Source organism: Drosophila biarmipes, chromosome 2R (assembly GCF_025231255.1).
Source record: "Drosophila biarmipes strain raj3 chromosome 2R, RU_DBia_V1.1, whole genome shotgun sequence".
In the NCBI taxonomy this organism is placed as follows: Eukaryota; Metazoa; Arthropoda; class Insecta; order Diptera; family Drosophilidae; genus Drosophila; species Drosophila biarmipes.
This window is the reverse complement of record NC_066615.1, coordinates 17,917,665-17,934,010: the sequence shown is the minus strand read 5'-3', so window position 1 is coordinate 17,934,010 and position 16,346 is coordinate 17,917,665. Positions and strand designations below refer to the sequence as shown.

Genomic DNA, 16,346 nt, shown 5'->3' with positions numbered 1-16,346 from the left:
AACAAAAGGGGTTAGAAACGCCGGCACGACTTATGAAAGTGAAATTGCACCAGCTTAAAGAAATTTCAAATGCATGTCTTAGGCATTAAACTCGTCATTGCCGGCCATACGCATGTGTGAAAATCTGCGCGCAAAGCCACAACAACGGCGGTTTAATTATCACCCTGAACTTGGAGCGGTTCGCCCATGGCCGGTGGTATAAAAGCCGGACGCCCGGCAGCGGACTGCATCATTCGGTTCTGCAGAGACCCACCAAAGCCAAAGGGATACCAGCTTTCAGTCTTCGCAACGCCGGAAAACTATAAAATCTTCACACAACCATGCACAAGAACACCATTTGGTACGGAGCCGTGCTCTTGGTCGTCTATTTTACCCTGGTCTTCTGCGAGGAGACGAAAAACGAAGAGCCCACAGCGGAACTGGATAACCAAGTGGAGGACACCTGGGAGAATCTCGGCCGGGAGCTGATAGAGTTCGAGGGGCGCACCCGCCGCCATCGCCACCACCTGTGGTGTAAGTAAAATTACAAATTTTATGAAAATTCTAAAGTTATAAATTGCATTTACTTCTTAAACTAATTCTTCAAAAGTGCCTTATCAGATAGTTAAAGAAATAACTTTAAAAAAGATTATTGTTCTTTTTTTTACCGCAAAAACTGATCAAAGATTTTTCTCACAAAGTTACGAAATAATAATCACCTAGAAACTTTCGAATGCAAATATCCTAAGCATCTCCAGATGCTATCAAGAAAGCCCCATTTATATAACAATTAGCGAGCAGTATTACCATTATTTTGATAGTTTAAGATCTATATAATCATACCTCTTGGGCGTGAACCATCGCACTTTCTTTGGAAAGTTTCCCCACCGATTTGAACCGAGCCAGACGCACCTCATCCGAATTGGACGATCACGAAGTGCTCTCAATTAACACTTTTCACTTTCAATCTTGGGCATTGATATTGTTTAATACATTTTCGTGAAACCCTCTTTAAAATGTAGAATTTCGAGCAGTGAAAGTTTCTCAGCTCTGATGCAATGGAAAATTATTTAATCATCTCGATGTTGGTATATCTTCTATAACAGATCGCTACCTGTGGCCCATTGCCATTGCCTACTGGGTCAAGGTGAAAGTGGTGATCGTTTCCTTCTTCGTGGGCAGTGCCATTTACCTGGGCCTCCGCTACTTCTGGCCTCATGCAAGGTGCAACCAGGAGATCATCCTGGATCATCCGTGAGTGGTTTTTCATATTATGATAATTAACAATTGATAAATATTTCATTTTTCTCGTTTAGTCCTTCATCCTACTCCCATCACGACCACATTCCCTACTCTCTGGATCACGCGGATCACTACGATTCCCCCTCTTCCTATGACTCCGGCGCCAGTTTCGAGCCCTATTCCGGCTATAGCAGCTATGCTGGATCGGATATTGTCTCCGATGAGCACGGGGACTTCCATGGCGACTTTCACGGAGATTCTCCCTCGGGTCCTGGCCCAACTGGCCCCGTGGACACCCGCCGGCGCGGAAGGCGTAGTGCCGAGGACCAGGCCCATTTGATCCAGGATGATGAGCAGGAGGAGGAGGAGCAAGTGGAAATTGTCGATGAGGAGATCTCAGAGAGTGTGGCTCGCCAAATGCCCGCTGAAGAGCAGTAAGTGCAGGATTTATAAGCACACACATCATGTGGCTACAACTCTTTGATTTCTCTCCAGGATTGCCGACTTCATGTTCGCATTTTTGGGTCTGGACTCCAAGGCCTGTCGTCGGCGGTTCGTCTGCGAAATGGAGTTCCGTTCCAAGCTAAATCCCATGACCAGCATGGCCTTCCGCATTGTGGGTCGGGGCTTCTTTGAGAAGTACACCAATGCCAATAACCCTCTGGCTAGGGCCACCAACTTTGGCGAGTGTGCTGCCGTGAATCCCGAGTGCATCTTCATAGAAACCGATAACGCCGAGGAGAATCCAGAGGCGGAGGCGCATCAAGAGGTGCAGCAGCAGGAGGAGGTCGGGCAGCAACAGGAGGAGCAGGCAGCCACTGAGGAATCCGCCGCCGAGGACTCCCAGAACGAGATCAACCTGCAGGCCGAGAGGAGGCATGCCAAGCACAAGAATCGCAAACTCAGCTCCATTGCCGAGCACATCCTGATGCAGTAGAAGGGCCGTGTTAAATTAATTTATTTATTTGTATTTATTTATTTTAGCTATAAGAATGGATAACGAACACAAAATAAACTTGCCTCAATCGATGTATGGAAAATGAAAAAGTTACAAAGCCTTTCTTAAATGCAATTCAAAATAAAGGTTTAAGTTACAACAGGGTTAAACAAAAGCTCACAGAAAACAAAACCGAATGAATACCTACCGCGAATACCTCGAAATGTGACTAAATTGATCAACTAATGCGACTATCAGTCGGGACTAAATCTTCTTGGTCTTTTTCTTTTTGATGGCATTGATCTGGTCGGCCATCTGCTCGATCTCGCGCTGGTTGATCGGTTCGTTCTTGCGCACCTGCGCCTTGCTCTTCTGTCGCTGGGCGAGATCGGCGGCCACGTCGTTCAGCTTGCTCCACACGAAGCTGAGGAAGCTGGTGGCCAGATCCTGCTTGAAGAACGCGATGGCCACCAGGGCGATGAGCACCAGAGCCGAGATGGAGTTCTGGTTGAGATCGGCTTCAGCGGCGCGCACCTCCGGCTTGAATTCCAGCTGGATGAACACGGAGCCGCGGTCAGCCACAAATGTAGCCGATGGCAGCTTGTAGGTGTATGTCTTATCAGAGAGTGTGGACTGCAGCTCTACCACGTAGCTCTTGCCGTCCAGGGGAATGCGAGGGAAGAAAACGGTGATGCCGGGATTCAGTCTGGCCTTAGGATTCACTGGGGTGCCAACACGCTGTGAGAATACCGGGGAATCAGAGTTTCCTTTGCGGTACATCACAATGCGCAGGGTCTTGTAGTGGTCGTTGAGAGTGGCCGTCACCCTGGCGGTGATGTCCACAATCTTCAGGGGGCTTATAGCCACCAGGTTTATGTCGCGCACATCCTCGCTGCCCACCTTCACCGTGTGCTGGGCGGGAATGGATCGCTCAACGGTTTCCATGTCAGGCACCACACGAACGGAGTAACTGCAGCCGGGTTGCAGGCCGCGGATGCGGTACTGTCCGTTGGCCTCGCTGGTGGCCTCTTCTTGCTGCTGGGGGCAGCCCTCCTCGGCGATGGCCTGTACATTTACGCCGGCAAAGGGATCACCGTTCAATGAAGTCACCGAGCCAAAGATGGAGTAAGCATAGCGTTTGCCACTGTGAAAATAGAGAGCGTTACAAGATTTCTTGATGAACTACCAGTAACTATACTTACGTAAGGGTAACAGCAACTGTCTCGCCATCCTTAATCTCAATCATCTTGGAGTTGGGTTCGAATTTGTATTCCTTCATCATGGGTCGCAGGTAATATTGCGAGGGCGAGAGGGAATGGAAGTTAATGGCACCATTGTCGCCGGTAACCAGGTTCTTGCGATAGCTCTCGCCTCCGCTCAGCGAAAGGAGTACTCCGCTCAATGTCTGACCAGCCTCGTCCTTGACAACCACGGAAATCTCGCATAATTTGTGGGCGCTGAATGAAGCCGACTGGCGGTTATAGTCGCTGAACACATACGACTCCTTTTCGGCTTTGAGGTCAAAGGTCAGAGACTCTTCAATAGGACCAAACTTAAATTCGCCAGTGATCGACGTGAGAACATCCAGGCTCTGCAACTCAGGCTGATCGGGGAAAGACAGCGTGATCTTGGCATCCTTAATAGCAGGAACCACCTTTCCACGCAGAATTAAACCCCTGGTGGCCACAAAGTTGAAGGCAATATCCACACAATCGCTGCTACCGACAATCTCTTGTTGTTGCGGAGAAAACAGGAGAACATCGCTCACCGGTGTAATGCGAAGCACCTGTTCGGGCTTCAGATACGTATCATAACGATACGCGAACTTGCCATCAACCTTGTGAGATTCTGCGTTGGGTGTGATAACCTCCTGTCCCGACTCCGTTTCGAGCACAAGCTTAATAGACTCAGCAGTGGGCTCTGTGGAGAGAACGCGAACGCCAGTCTTGTGGGCCACCGCATTGATGATCAGGGTTTGCAGCTGGTCAGGCTCCGGAGTGATGAATTTGCTGGGCAACGAGCTGTCATACGTGTGGCAGCCCTCCAGCTTGAAATCGTAGCTTCCGTACTTGTTCACGCAGAAGGTGTTCACTCCTGAAGCAATCTTTAGGGTTTCAGTAGGCGCCTTAGGCTCAGAGGGTCCAGTGATGTGTGTGTATTTCATCTTAAAGAAGAAATAGGCATGTCAGTAATTAGAAGTGTAAATAATATTATAAAACTTACCAATGCCCGATGGCTGGAGATAATGGACACCTCGTAGCCCTTATGCACAAATGGCGGCGCATCTTCTTCAGCGGAGGCCACGTTCAGGAAAACGCGGGTCGATTCGTAACAGAGGTTGCCCTGGGGAATAGTCAGTTCATAGGGTCCCGGCAGCATGTCCTTAAAAACGTACTTGCCACCTGCGATTAAAAAGCGTTAGTTTAATGCAAGGAAGTCGTTGTCTATGATAAGAAAAAGTTAAGCGCAAGACTATCTTGAATAAATCTAAGCTATTACGCCAACAATACTTTATCTATGTTTGTAATCTATGATACTTATCAGCGTCAAGTGGCAATGTGGTAATTTGTGTCAGTAAAACTTTTTTTTTAAATAAAGTATGTTCTTTGCAGGCAAGTTTTTGTATCAAACTAATTAGTCTCATTAATATTCCGTAATTGCCATTCCAATTTCATATTAGACTAGACCTCTTCACTTTTCCAAAGCACTTGTTTTAAGTCTCAATATTTAACAAAAGGAAACTTACGATGAGCCCTGGCCTTCCACTTGTTCTCCGTTGGCTGACCGGTAGCATCCAAGGCCTGCAGAGTGACCTCAGCGGATGTACAGGTGGCGGTGGCATCAGGCAGACACTGCAGTTCGCCGCGAATCTTGGCGCGCAACTGGGAGAAGGTAATGCCATTGACGGGTGCATCGCGCACCTCCGTCTGCTGCTGCACAGGGAAGAACTGCACTCCAGCCGCCTTGTCGGCATCCGTGGTCAGGACTTCAATGGTATATTTGCCCACAGGGAGGAAGGCACACCATTTTCCGGTCTCTGCCTTTGTGATGGCCGTCGTGTGGAAAGTGGAGCCGCTCTTGGTCAGTCCCACGTTGTGTGATTTCGGTGAGACCACTTTGCCGCATACCTCGTAAGCAGAGGGCACAATGGTGGGCAGGGAGGCGGTGTTAATCTGAGCCTTGACTTGCAGGGGAGAGAACTGCAGCTGGGAGGACTCCACTTCGATGTTGACAGTGCCCGCCTTGAGGTTCTCCAGTGTATACGATCCCTGGGCGTCAGTTTCGGCTACCTTCTTTCCATTTACTTTGACAACCGCCGATTTCAGAGGCGCACCACCGGCCGATGACAAAACCAGACCAGAAACGGTGAAGCCTGTGATCTTGAACTCGTCTTTTAGGTGCAGCGTGTCCTTGCCGACTTCAAGTTCTAAGGACTCTGGACTCAAGTGCAGCTTAAGTTTGGAATCCAGGTTGATGGCCTTCAACAGGTATTTGCCGGAGGGCACATTCTTGAAATTGTATTCTCCGGATTTGTCCAACTGGGAGAAGCATGAGGCTGCAGATTCGTAGGCACTGTTGGCACTATTTGCCGGCGCTGAGGAGGATTTCTCGCATTTTGGCACTAGAGATTGCTGAAAAATGGATAAATTTATATTAACAAATAATATTAGTGTAAAAAACTTTGTTTTGAAAAGGTTTAGATCATTCTTATTGATACACGAACGTAAATAAAATCTGGTGAAATTATGAGATCTTACCCCTTTCTTTTTGTAGAGAGCCACACCCAGATTTCCGGGCAGCTGGGTGCTAGAATCGAAGCGACCGACCACATCGAATCCGGAAACCACAAGGGAATTAGCCGGCAGCTCGGTGTTTCCACTGACGACCACCACATTGTGTTCCGCCTTGGAGAAGTGCCACCGCGAATGGTAGGCCTTGACCAGATATTTCCCAGGAATAATGGGCGTGAAGGAGAAGACTCCGCTGGCATCGGTCTTGGTGCGACGGACTTCGCCCTGTTCCGACTGCAGTTCCACGTCCACGTCACGGGCACCGCCGCCAGAGGCGAGGGCCACCTGGCCGGTGATGCCAAAGCCCTTGAACACAAAGTTCACATCGCGACCCTGGCTGCAAACGTCCGTCTTGCCGTCGAAGTTCAACTCCACCTGCTCTGGCTCGAAGCTCCATCCCGGCGGCGGTGAAATGCTGAGCAGGTAGTCGCCCTTATCGTAAATGGGCAGAAAGTAGTATCCGTTTGAGGGAGAGCAATCCGTCTTGTCCTTCAGGGACCCCTGCTTGGTCAGTCTGCGAAGAAAATGGGAATTAGGTTAATCACATATCTGCGGGTCGGTTAATTTATTTTTCAATTAGCGGCCACCATGCGCCTAAAATCTTATCAGGTCATCCCCTTTCGGAGGGAACTGCTACTTACAGCTTGATCTCCACCCGGGAAAAGTCGATGTCGGCGTGGCTCTTGATGAATCCCCCGCATCCGACGACTTCCACCTCGCCGGCGTGGGCATTTTGGAAGAGTTTAATTAATAAAATTAGGAATACGCCGGAAAAAAACCTCATTTTATTTTTTGACTACGTGCCCAGAGTGACCAGGGCTGCACTTCGTTTCGAATACGGGCGATGGTGTGACCGTTAGTATATAATATTTAGTATACTAAAATATACTGTTCAAATTCAAAAAATGACCCAAAAAATACTAAGAAAATAACGGTAGCCAGTTTTTTTTTAAGTTTCACATTTGAATTAGCTTATGGTAAAAATGATAAATTATAAAAAAATTTATATTAATACGCCTCATTACTACTGTTTACCCTTCACTTGTGATTTAGCTTACGTTACAAAATTAAGCATTGTTTTAAAACTTTTTTATTTCAGTTAATTACAACATTTTATCAGAACGTACAGTTTTTTTTTAGAAAATAGGAATGTATATTTTTCATATAATTATCTTATTTGAGTGTTATTTATTTCATTATGATTTGTTTAGTAAATTTTAATTTTAATTTTAGTCCCTACAACATCATAGTTTCCTAGAGCACTAACCGCTTTATGATTAAAAAAATACAATCGCACGATAAAGTGGATAGCCTTATCTTTTAGCGTTCGCCATTTGGCGCGTCGACATTGAACACACTTCGTTGAAACAGATAATAGCTTGTCGTATATTAATTATCGGAACCAATTTCCATCACCCCGGGGCGAGATAAAGCCACACACCCAAGTGTAGTACGAATGGATGAGTATGCGAATCAATCCAAAGTAAACCGATCTGCGGCCCAGGCCCCGCGATATAGATGCCAAGAAATTCATTTCAAGCATCGTTGGGGCTGATGGGGTGCTGTCTAATAAATTTTGCCGATAAACGCCTTACACATAAAGAAACCACAATATGGAAGACACTCCGGGTCCGAGTTCCAGAGTCTCCGATCCCAACAAAGACCAAGAGCTTTGCGGCTCCGACTCATGCTGTTTTAAGAAGGGGATGGAGCTCATATAATGGAATGACTGAGTGTCTGTACATTTGCAACGTCAATTGCCCGGCATTGACTTTGAAAAGTGCGCCTTGGGATCGTCTTGCTTCTTGGCTGTGCTCCATTAAGTGAGTCTCGGTTAGCCCTCTGTGTAAACACGTGATTTGTTTATCTAAATCACACAAGGTGCAGCATTATATGGACCTACATTTGTACTGAGAATGGGGGAGTTAAAAACTGAAATATGATACATACGAAGCTTAAATTGTAATGCTTAAACGCCATTTTTTTGTAAAACCCTTTATAAAACGTTAATAATAGATCCTAGAACTATTTGGTTTTGTTCTATTAAAAAAAATTCGTTAATTATCCTGAAAAACTAAGAAAGAATAGATTAATGGGTTGATGAGTGCACCGGAAGCGTGTGCCAGTCCGGTGCCCGCTGTTTTTGGCCTCAAATCTACCTGTGGCTACCTGTCGTCGCCGTCCATTCGAAACTAATTAACGGCGACATTTGCATCTTGCCCGGTCCTCTAAGGGTGTCGCTCAGATTTACGATCCGGTAGTTTTTGGCAGCCGGCCGGACAGACAGATTGTCGCGACGGTGGCAGATCGGATCGGATCATCATTGGGTTTATGTTTATGGCTTCCCTGCTCTCCCCGCCATTAGCACCCGTACTTGGACATGGCGGCGATAAGCCGACGAGCACGCTAAGTTATAACAAATACGATTTTAATGAAATGCCAAAAGTTCAGTGGCTTATCTACGGGGTTTGTCAACGAATCGACGGTTTTCGGAACCCAATTAGCTGCGCCTCGGGGATCGAAGATCGGGGAGCTGTTCAATGTCAGAGGCACAAAGGAAGCCTCAACAAAGCAAGCCACACAAAAAATACACCCTGGGGATGTGAAACCCATCGGCTTAATGCGGTGCAGTTTTCAAGATGCCATCAAGCCACCCCTATGGAAACCCAGGGGGAGGTTTTAAATACCCAAAACATACATTTAAAAAGAAATAAAGGCAATAATGGGAAGCACTGCGCAAAAAGTCAAACACGCTTTGCTACTTACGATCGCCATATGTGCAAGGGGAATCGAATTACAGTACAGCTCGACTAAAAAGTTGCCAATGTTTCCGAAAACTAAAATTCAATGTAGAAGGGAAACGTCCTAAATCAAAAATTGTTGTTCGAATAATATTTACTTAAATGAAGTGATAAAGCAAAGTGATAATAATCTCAAAAAATACTTCAAATTCTGCAAATATTTACTTAGAACATGTTAAAAAAAATTGTTTGTATGAAACATGAAAAGTTTTCCACATTTTTTAAATCAAAAATCAGAAAAGAGAAGAAAACAAATAAGAAAGTTTCCTAAATAAATTTTACATAAATGAGGGGATGGATAATTTTACCCTTACTAGCAAATACTTTAAATTCGCTGAAACTATAAAAATACTTTTAATTTTAGTACTATCATTCATGTTCTCATCATATGAAATATTTAATTTACTTAATTAAGGTTTTTTTAAGTTAAGACCATCATTTGTTCCCTAACAGTTCTGAAAACCAGTGATGAGCCTGTATTAATACATATCTTTCCGGTTCCCATTTTAAAAACAAAATAAGGTATACTTCACTATTATTACTTATTTATCAAAACGATATAGGGGTGCTTATCCAGTGCCCACTGTACCACCGCAATCACACCCCCGGGAGAGCCTTGCGAAAAATGAATTACACAAAGTAAATAGCGCAGGCGCCCTTAAGTATGCCCCGCATCCTCGCCCTGCGCGAGAGGGAGACGGGCTGGGCAGACCTCCATCTCGCTCGCGCGCCTGCCTGCTCGCGCATGAGAAATCAAGTGCCGTTCGTACCGCTCGCTCATTTCAGCCCGTTCCTGTTCTCAACTCGCTTCGAATCACTCTCTTTCGAACCGCCGACGCGAGCGGACGTTCAAAAAGTGAAACCGGTAAAATCGGAGATCGAAAGCGAGCGCGTGCGTGCGTGCTCAGCGGAAAAAGCGAACCGTTTCGGTTACCAAGTATCTACTAACTACAAGATCGAATTTCGCCATCGGGCAAATTACTTGAGATACAAAGTGCGGCTCCTCGTCAACAGTGTGTTTCGCCTGGCTTTTATCGCGGACAAGAACTGATAAAACGAGAAAAGTATCTGGCGGAACTCGTTCTCGCAGCGCTCTGGTGCAAATTGCCGATCGCGGAAGGGAAAAACCAGCCGCAGCGCGAAGAAAATCCGCCCGTCTAGACAAAGAATATATCATCTCTCAAAAGGGCATCGCCAGCAGCCCGGCAGGTTTATCTATATAGATGTTGCAGCTTATCATCCGTCTTGTCTTTTGAGTGTTTGTGTTGGCCTGTACATAAATAAAGTGTGTACAGTGTATATAGTGGCACAAAGCTCGAGTGCGAACAGCTGTCGAGTGCCCTTGAGTGGGTGGCCGAGATCGTCATTAATAGCATCCGTATCTGGAGGCCCCGGCCGCTCTCAGCTCCGCGATCCGTGATCCGCAGTGTTCATCAATTATGACTGCCGAGACCCTCAAGCCGTTCATAACGCCAACAAGTGCCAACGATGGTTTTCCGGCCAAGGCGGTCAGCACGGCGACCGCCCAGCGACGCACCCGCCAGATGATCCCCTTTGTTTTGGGGTTCATCGCTCTGGGCCTGGTCGTGGCCATTCTGGCCCTAACGGTAAGTCTGTCCTAGAAGATACAGATACATCGATGTACCAAGAGCAGATATTGCAACCTGTTAACTGCAGTACTTTGCATAAGAAATCGCCTCTCTTTACGGTACAGCATGTTATACATTCCGAACATTATTCGATATTAAAGATATTATATATGCATAATATTTGCTCATATCTTTATAGTATTAAATCCGTTTTGAACCCATAGTTTTTAGATGTGACAATACATCAAACACCCTCTACCTCGGCTAGAATTTGTTTTGATGTATTTATGTATTCTAAAAGAACTGTTCTCGGAGATACTTTTGTGTCACCCCCAATTGTGGTCGCTTTCATAAACTTTTTATTCTACCTTTTATTGCTAAAGATAAGGTTTTCAGGCATTTCGCCATTACCAAAGTAGTATGGTTTAAATATAGTTTATATTTTTCCCGCATTTACTATTCAAAAATATCTTAGTCATTAATAGTTTTCAAAGTGATAGGGCATTTCCAATCTAAAACACTTAATTCGTCGTCACTGTATAGCTATCAATGATTCTTTGGAATTGAAAGGGCGAGGGCTATCAGTTGTGGTGAGGTGTTTCCCAGAATAAAGATATGAATGAATCGATATTGGCCATGTTGTTTAGTGATATTTTGATCGTCGTATGCCCGTTTGATATCACTTTTTAAGCCAGTTAAACATATTTTAGTGTCTTTTAATTATTACGGTGTGCAACTTGATATGAGTTTTGACTTACTTCTAAAGATAATTCCCAGAATGGTTTATTTTAACAGTAAAAAAAGGTATTTTACGAGTCCGTTTTAGCGCATGTATGAAACGAGTTTTATTTCCAATTCGGAAACAAGATTTTGCCGGCAAAAGCAAAAAGTGCCCATCTGACCATGAACTTCCTTGTAGACTCGCATCGACTCCTACTCTTCGGAAATGTTTATTTCAGTAGCTTGCGAAAATAAATCGCGAATAAATAAAAATGCAAATTGGACTTTAACAACCAGTGAACATATATAGACACCCCCGAAATCGCAATCTAAAAATGAATATTTAACCTCTGGCACGCTTCTGCTCAGAGATCTGTTTGTCACAAAGTCGTTGTTAGTGCCAAAATAAAAGCGAAATTCCCCAGATGCATAAATTGAAATGAAAACAGACTTTATGATCCGTGACCGTCGCAGATGCGTTAACTATAATTTGGCATGGAACTATATTTAGAGCAGCCGAGTCGCCGGCTTCTTGGCTGATCAAGCGATGTCATCACCGACACGTCTTTAGGCCAAATCGCTTCCTAATGAGCCGGCCAATCCAAATAAAACGGATGCAGATGCCAGAGGAATGTTTATCGGTGGATGTCTGTTTTGTTTTCGTTGAACCGATCTAAATGCCACTGCCGAGTGCTCTGCTCGTGCAACAGATACATCTTGGACTGTACGGGGATGTTTCTACTCTTTTTCTCTGCTGATAACTTTGCAAGTGACTCTTCGGAATGGCGGTTTCGGATTGCAAAACATTAAGATACTAGAGCTGAGTCGTGCGCTTCCCTACAGAAATCCCATATGACCCACTCAACTTTGAGTGAACGGAAATCGTACAATTGACAATTGACTTGTAAATGATTGGCTTCGGACACTGACGTGGGCCACAAGTTTGGTTTTCCTCATAAATCTCAGTTGAGTCTTGAAGTTCCTCTGGTTTAATTCAATTTCGCTGCCCTGCCCCCTGCCACATCCTGACTTCCAATCAGAGTGACCGCGGCGCATGACCCTCATCTCCGGGAAAGTGACACACTGCAGGCGCTGCGATCGATCTGCAGATCACTCGATAAGCCCCAATGGAAAGTGGTTTACTGGAAGCCGTAACGCCAGCCCCGAGCCCCAAACAAGTTTCTCGGGTCGCCGTACTGCCCATAATTTATACAAGAATTCAGTACAAGTTTCCATTTGTACCGACATGTGTATATGGGAGCCCCAGTGCCTCGAGTTGAGCCATTCTTTCTTGATTTCGGCTGCCAGTTCGGTCGAAAAATGAGAAGTGTCTGTATATAAGGCCCGAATGTTAATGATCCATTAAGCAGATTATGTGCCCGAGTGGCGATGTCGGTGCCTCGACGTGCTCCCTCGCCTCCGTCTGTTTGTTCAGTTAGGTCTTTTAAGTACATTTCGGGTGTCAAAAGTTCGCGGCACTGGGTGTTATATCACGATACACACCCTATAGATGTTTAATTGGGGCTGATTAAATTGATTGCCAAACTGCTTATGTCTGATAAGTCTATACCAATCGAATTGTCTTCCAGATCTGGCAAACATCGCGCGTTACGCATCTTGACAAGGAGCTGAAGAGCCTGAAGCGAGTCGTCGATAATCTCCAACAGCGCTTGGGCATCAACTATCTGGATGAGTTCGACGAGTTCCAAAAGGAGGTGAGCTATCCCAAGCATCATTATTTGTATTTTTGCCGGTGGGTAGAGTGTAACATTTGTCTGAGGCAAATAAAGATCTCTCGCATTGTTTACAAAGTCGGAAATGATTTTGTTATGCCCAGAGGCGAGCTCTTGAGTTTATAATGGGGTATATGGGTCTGTTGTGGTGTAATTATTGGGGTTTTAACAATTTTTATTTTTTGCGTTTTGAACATTCTATTGTTTTTTATATCTAAAATACAAAAGAGGTATTTTTTAGTCGGTTCAGCCAGCGCTTGTCTTTAAAAAGAATGCCTCAAAAAATAGCCAGACATACTTTGTGGTTTTCGTGTGGGACTGAGACAAATATTTATAGAAATATGTGCTAAAATATAATTTCGGAGCGAATTCATCTGTTTTTTTTTGCTCTTAGCTGCCTTACAGAAAGCCTAAGGGGAATTGTGATAGATTATTTTTATTATAATATCTCTTTTCCCTGAGAAGCACTCAATTAAAGTATGATGCAGATGAGGCGCCAGCTGGCCCCCGTAATTTATGAGATACAAATCCCGAAGTGACAAAAGGCAAAAGCCCCAATAACTCAGGAGAACTATCCGTAAATATAGTTGTTCAAGGCGAGCGTTCGCCTTCGGTTTTATGTGACGATTGATCGGATCTCATCAAATGGCCTAATGGCCGGAGATCGTTTCAAGATTCTAAGATTTATTTATATTTTGATGGCTGGGCATCTGTATGGGCAATTCGCTTGAGAGTTTTTTTTTCGCTTTTAAATATGTATATATGTTATGTTTGGCGGGGAAGGCGCCATCAATTAGGATGATGACGAAACAGCCTTGCCGCGGGCGTGTGTCTAAAAATGAACGTCCCAAATGAATGTGATATATGTGCCAGGACTGTGCCAGCTGCAGTCACGTACTTGGCCAAGTGTTCTGACCCAAAATGCTGACCCCATCTCTCCGTTGCAGTACGAGACTATGCTCATCGAGCATCCGAAAAAGGTGGATGGCCTCATGGACGAGGACGAGGAGGACGATGACGATGGTCTGGATCCCCTGGCAGTTGGGGAGGAGGACGACGACGACGATAGCTACAGTGCTCTGGACGAGGGTCTCCCGAACTACGATGACTACGACTATAGTCACCCTGAGTCCACTCCACCCACGTCGAAGACCACAGAGGAGACTGGCGGCGAAACGGACACTACCTCCTCCGCCTCCAATGACGACAATGTTTTCGATGACTTTACCAGCTACAATGCCCACAAAAAGAAGAAGGAGAGGTGAGCATGGGGGGCTTCCACAAAGCTTTTAATTAGTTTTAAAATAATATTTGATTTTCGCCCCCTCAGCAGGAAATCTCGCTCGATTGCCGATGTTCGCCATGAGCAGCAGAATGTTGAGGGAAATCGCACGGAGCTGCAGGAAAAGCCATCCAATGAGGCCGCTTCCAAGGGGAGGTGAGAAAAAAAATATTTGTAAATCAAGTCACATTTAAAATAAATAATAATAAGATGTTAAATATAAAAGAAATAAAATGAGGGGAATTTAGTGCCAATAATACCTCATTTACCAAGAAGAATGAATAGCATTTTTGACTTTTCATTATTAGGAATAATAATTTTTATATCATATAAAATTTGTGGGTTTAAAAAATACATTTATTACATAATTTGAATTAAAGACAAATATATTTTTAACTTAGCAAACTAACTAATATGGTATTTTATGGGATAATTTATTAAAGCTATGAATAAAAAATATTAGGTTAAATTAATGCTAATATAGTTACACTTAACAGAGTAACTAATAAATCGTATTTTTAATCAACAGCTCGATTGCCCTTCACCATCGTCGCAGAATGCACACCCGCCATCGTCGCCGGCTGGTCCGAAAAGGTGTGTAGTCCAGAAAAGCGAAATGCAATTGGCCGAAACCAAAAACCAAATCTCTATTCGCACCTCTGTTAATTTGCAGGTGAATCTCTTATTTCAGCCAGATCCCAGGACTCGCAGCCCGCCGCCCATTTCCACCTGAGCAGCAGAAGGCGACACCAAGGCAGTTCGGGTAGGAGTCCATGGCTTAATCCGCTAGATAACTTAATAAATCTCTCCCTTTAATTCCCCAGGCTATCATGGGGACATGTACATAGGAGATGACAATGAGAACAACTCCTACGAGGGACACTTTCAGACGCGCGATGGCGTCTTGACGGTGATGCATCCCGGCCTGTATTACGTATACGCCCAGATATGCTACAACAACTCGCACGACCAGAACGGGTTCATCGTCTTCCAGGGCGACACTCCCTTCCTGCAGTGCCTGAACACGGTGCCCACGAACATGCCCCACAAGGTGCACACCTGCCACACCAGCGGGCTGATCCACCTGCAGGGGAACGAGCGCATCCACCTGAAGGACATCCACAACGATCGCAACGCCGTCCTGCGGGAGGCGAACAACCGCAGCTACTTTGGCATCTTCAAGGTGTAAGGTGGTGTGAGATTACCCCTGGCCAGAGGAGATGGTGCCAGCCCAAGCTTTAGCAGTCCCCGCAACTGCTCGTGAATGCGATCCGCCGCCAGCGTGGATCCATTAGTTCGTAGTCCCTAGTCTTAGTCACTCATAACCTAATCTCAATCCGATTCATTCTGCACGAAAATCATATTTATTTTGTATATACTCCTTCGACTTTAACCGTACGATGAAAAAGTGAATAAAAACATAGTTTAACTTTAGGAAAATGTGTGTGATGTGTGGGGTATGATAAAACAGGATACAAAGTTGGGGACTTACAAGCCGAAAGTGTTTATTTTTCTGTACAGACTCGTTATGATATTAAAACACCATAAAAAGTGAAGGATGTACCATGCTAACATTTTTATTTCTGTCTACAGATTGGTTTAATATACTGCATTCACCCACATATGCAGTTTTGATTCTGTTGCATGGCCCCAAATGAAATTCGAGCACACTGTGTACAAAAGGAATTTCGTCAAAGGGCCTGGGAATTGCATTGCAGCCGGATAATATCCGGACCGGAGCAGCTCGTGCCCCTGGCCCGGGCAGCTTCTGCATCATCGCCATGGTAACCACAGGAAAGCATCGGGCTCCGGATTTCCCCGCTCCCGTTTCGGGCACCTGGAGAAGCAGCCCACCCGTTCCCGGAACTGCGCCAGTTGGACCTTCGAGGAGGGGAAGGAATGAAGGAGATTACCAGGGTCCCAAAGTACAGTCATCAGTTTATACATAAATCACGAATACACATAGCATGCACATGAAAATATAAAGGGCTGCTGTTTTAATAAGCTTGATTGCTCTAATAATCAATTACTAAGGCGTTGGGTTGTCCATCGCATTTTAGTTGATTATTATGAAGTGGAGAAATTGTATGTACTAAGCATATTGAAATAATTGAGTCCATAATTTAGGATGCTATGGATTAATTTCTCTTAAGTTTGGGGGCTTTAAAAAACGTTTGAAAAAAAACTGTATTTAATAAACATTAAATCGAAATATGTAATAAAATTAAAAAATATAAAAGCAAGATTAAAAACAAAATATAAATATTTAATA

At 44.8% G+C, this 16,346-nt stretch overlaps 3 protein-coding genes across 6 annotated transcripts; 2 read left to right on the top strand and 1 right to left on the bottom strand.

Moving 5' to 3' along the window:
- The first annotated feature begins 245 nt into the window (after positions 1-245).
- On the top strand, positions 246-2,165 carry LOC108022814 (uncharacterized). The gene is made up of 4 exons (XM_017091951.3): positions 246-513; positions 1,086-1,233; positions 1,296-1,655; positions 1,717-2,165. The coding sequence occupies exons 1-4, from the start codon at positions 321-323 to the stop codon at positions 2,156-2,158; spliced, it is 1,143 nt and encodes a 380-aa protein (XP_016947440.1). The 5' UTR covers positions 246-320; the 3' UTR covers positions 2,159-2,165.
- An 8-nt stretch (positions 2,166-2,173) lies between these two features.
- Positions 2,174-6,781, bottom strand: LOC108022813 (nodal modulator 3). Its single transcript, XM_017091950.3, has 6 exons — positions 6,591-6,781; positions 5,917-6,463; positions 4,905-5,790; positions 4,382-4,560; positions 3,361-4,322; positions 2,174-3,302 (listed from the first exon to the last, which is right to left on the bottom strand). Exons 1-6 carry the CDS (start codon positions 6,731-6,733, stop codon positions 2,423-2,425), a joined length of 3,597 nt encoding a protein of 1,198 aa, XP_016947439.1. The 5' UTR covers positions 6,734-6,781; the 3' UTR covers positions 2,174-2,422.
- A 2,790-nt stretch (positions 6,782-9,571) lies between these two features.
- On the top strand, positions 9,572-15,508 carry LOC108023090 (protein eiger). Of its 4 annotated transcripts, none has more exons than XM_017092350.3 (7): positions 9,572-10,357; positions 12,649-12,774; positions 13,740-14,053; positions 14,126-14,230; positions 14,604-14,668; positions 14,766-14,837; positions 14,899-15,508. In XM_017092350.3, the coding sequence occupies exons 1-7, from the start codon at positions 10,190-10,192 to the stop codon at positions 15,261-15,263; spliced, it is 1,215 nt and encodes a 404-aa protein (XP_016947839.1). In that variant the 5' UTR covers positions 9,572-10,189; the 3' UTR covers positions 15,264-15,508. The 4 variants fall into 4 exon arrangements, with proteins under 4 accessions (XP_016947839.1, XP_016947837.1, XP_016947838.1 ...); XM_017092348.3 differs by having other exon boundaries at positions 14,748-14,837; XM_017092349.3 differs by having other exon boundaries at positions 14,123-14,230; positions 14,899-15,507.
- Positions 15,509-16,346: the final 838 nt, after the last annotated feature.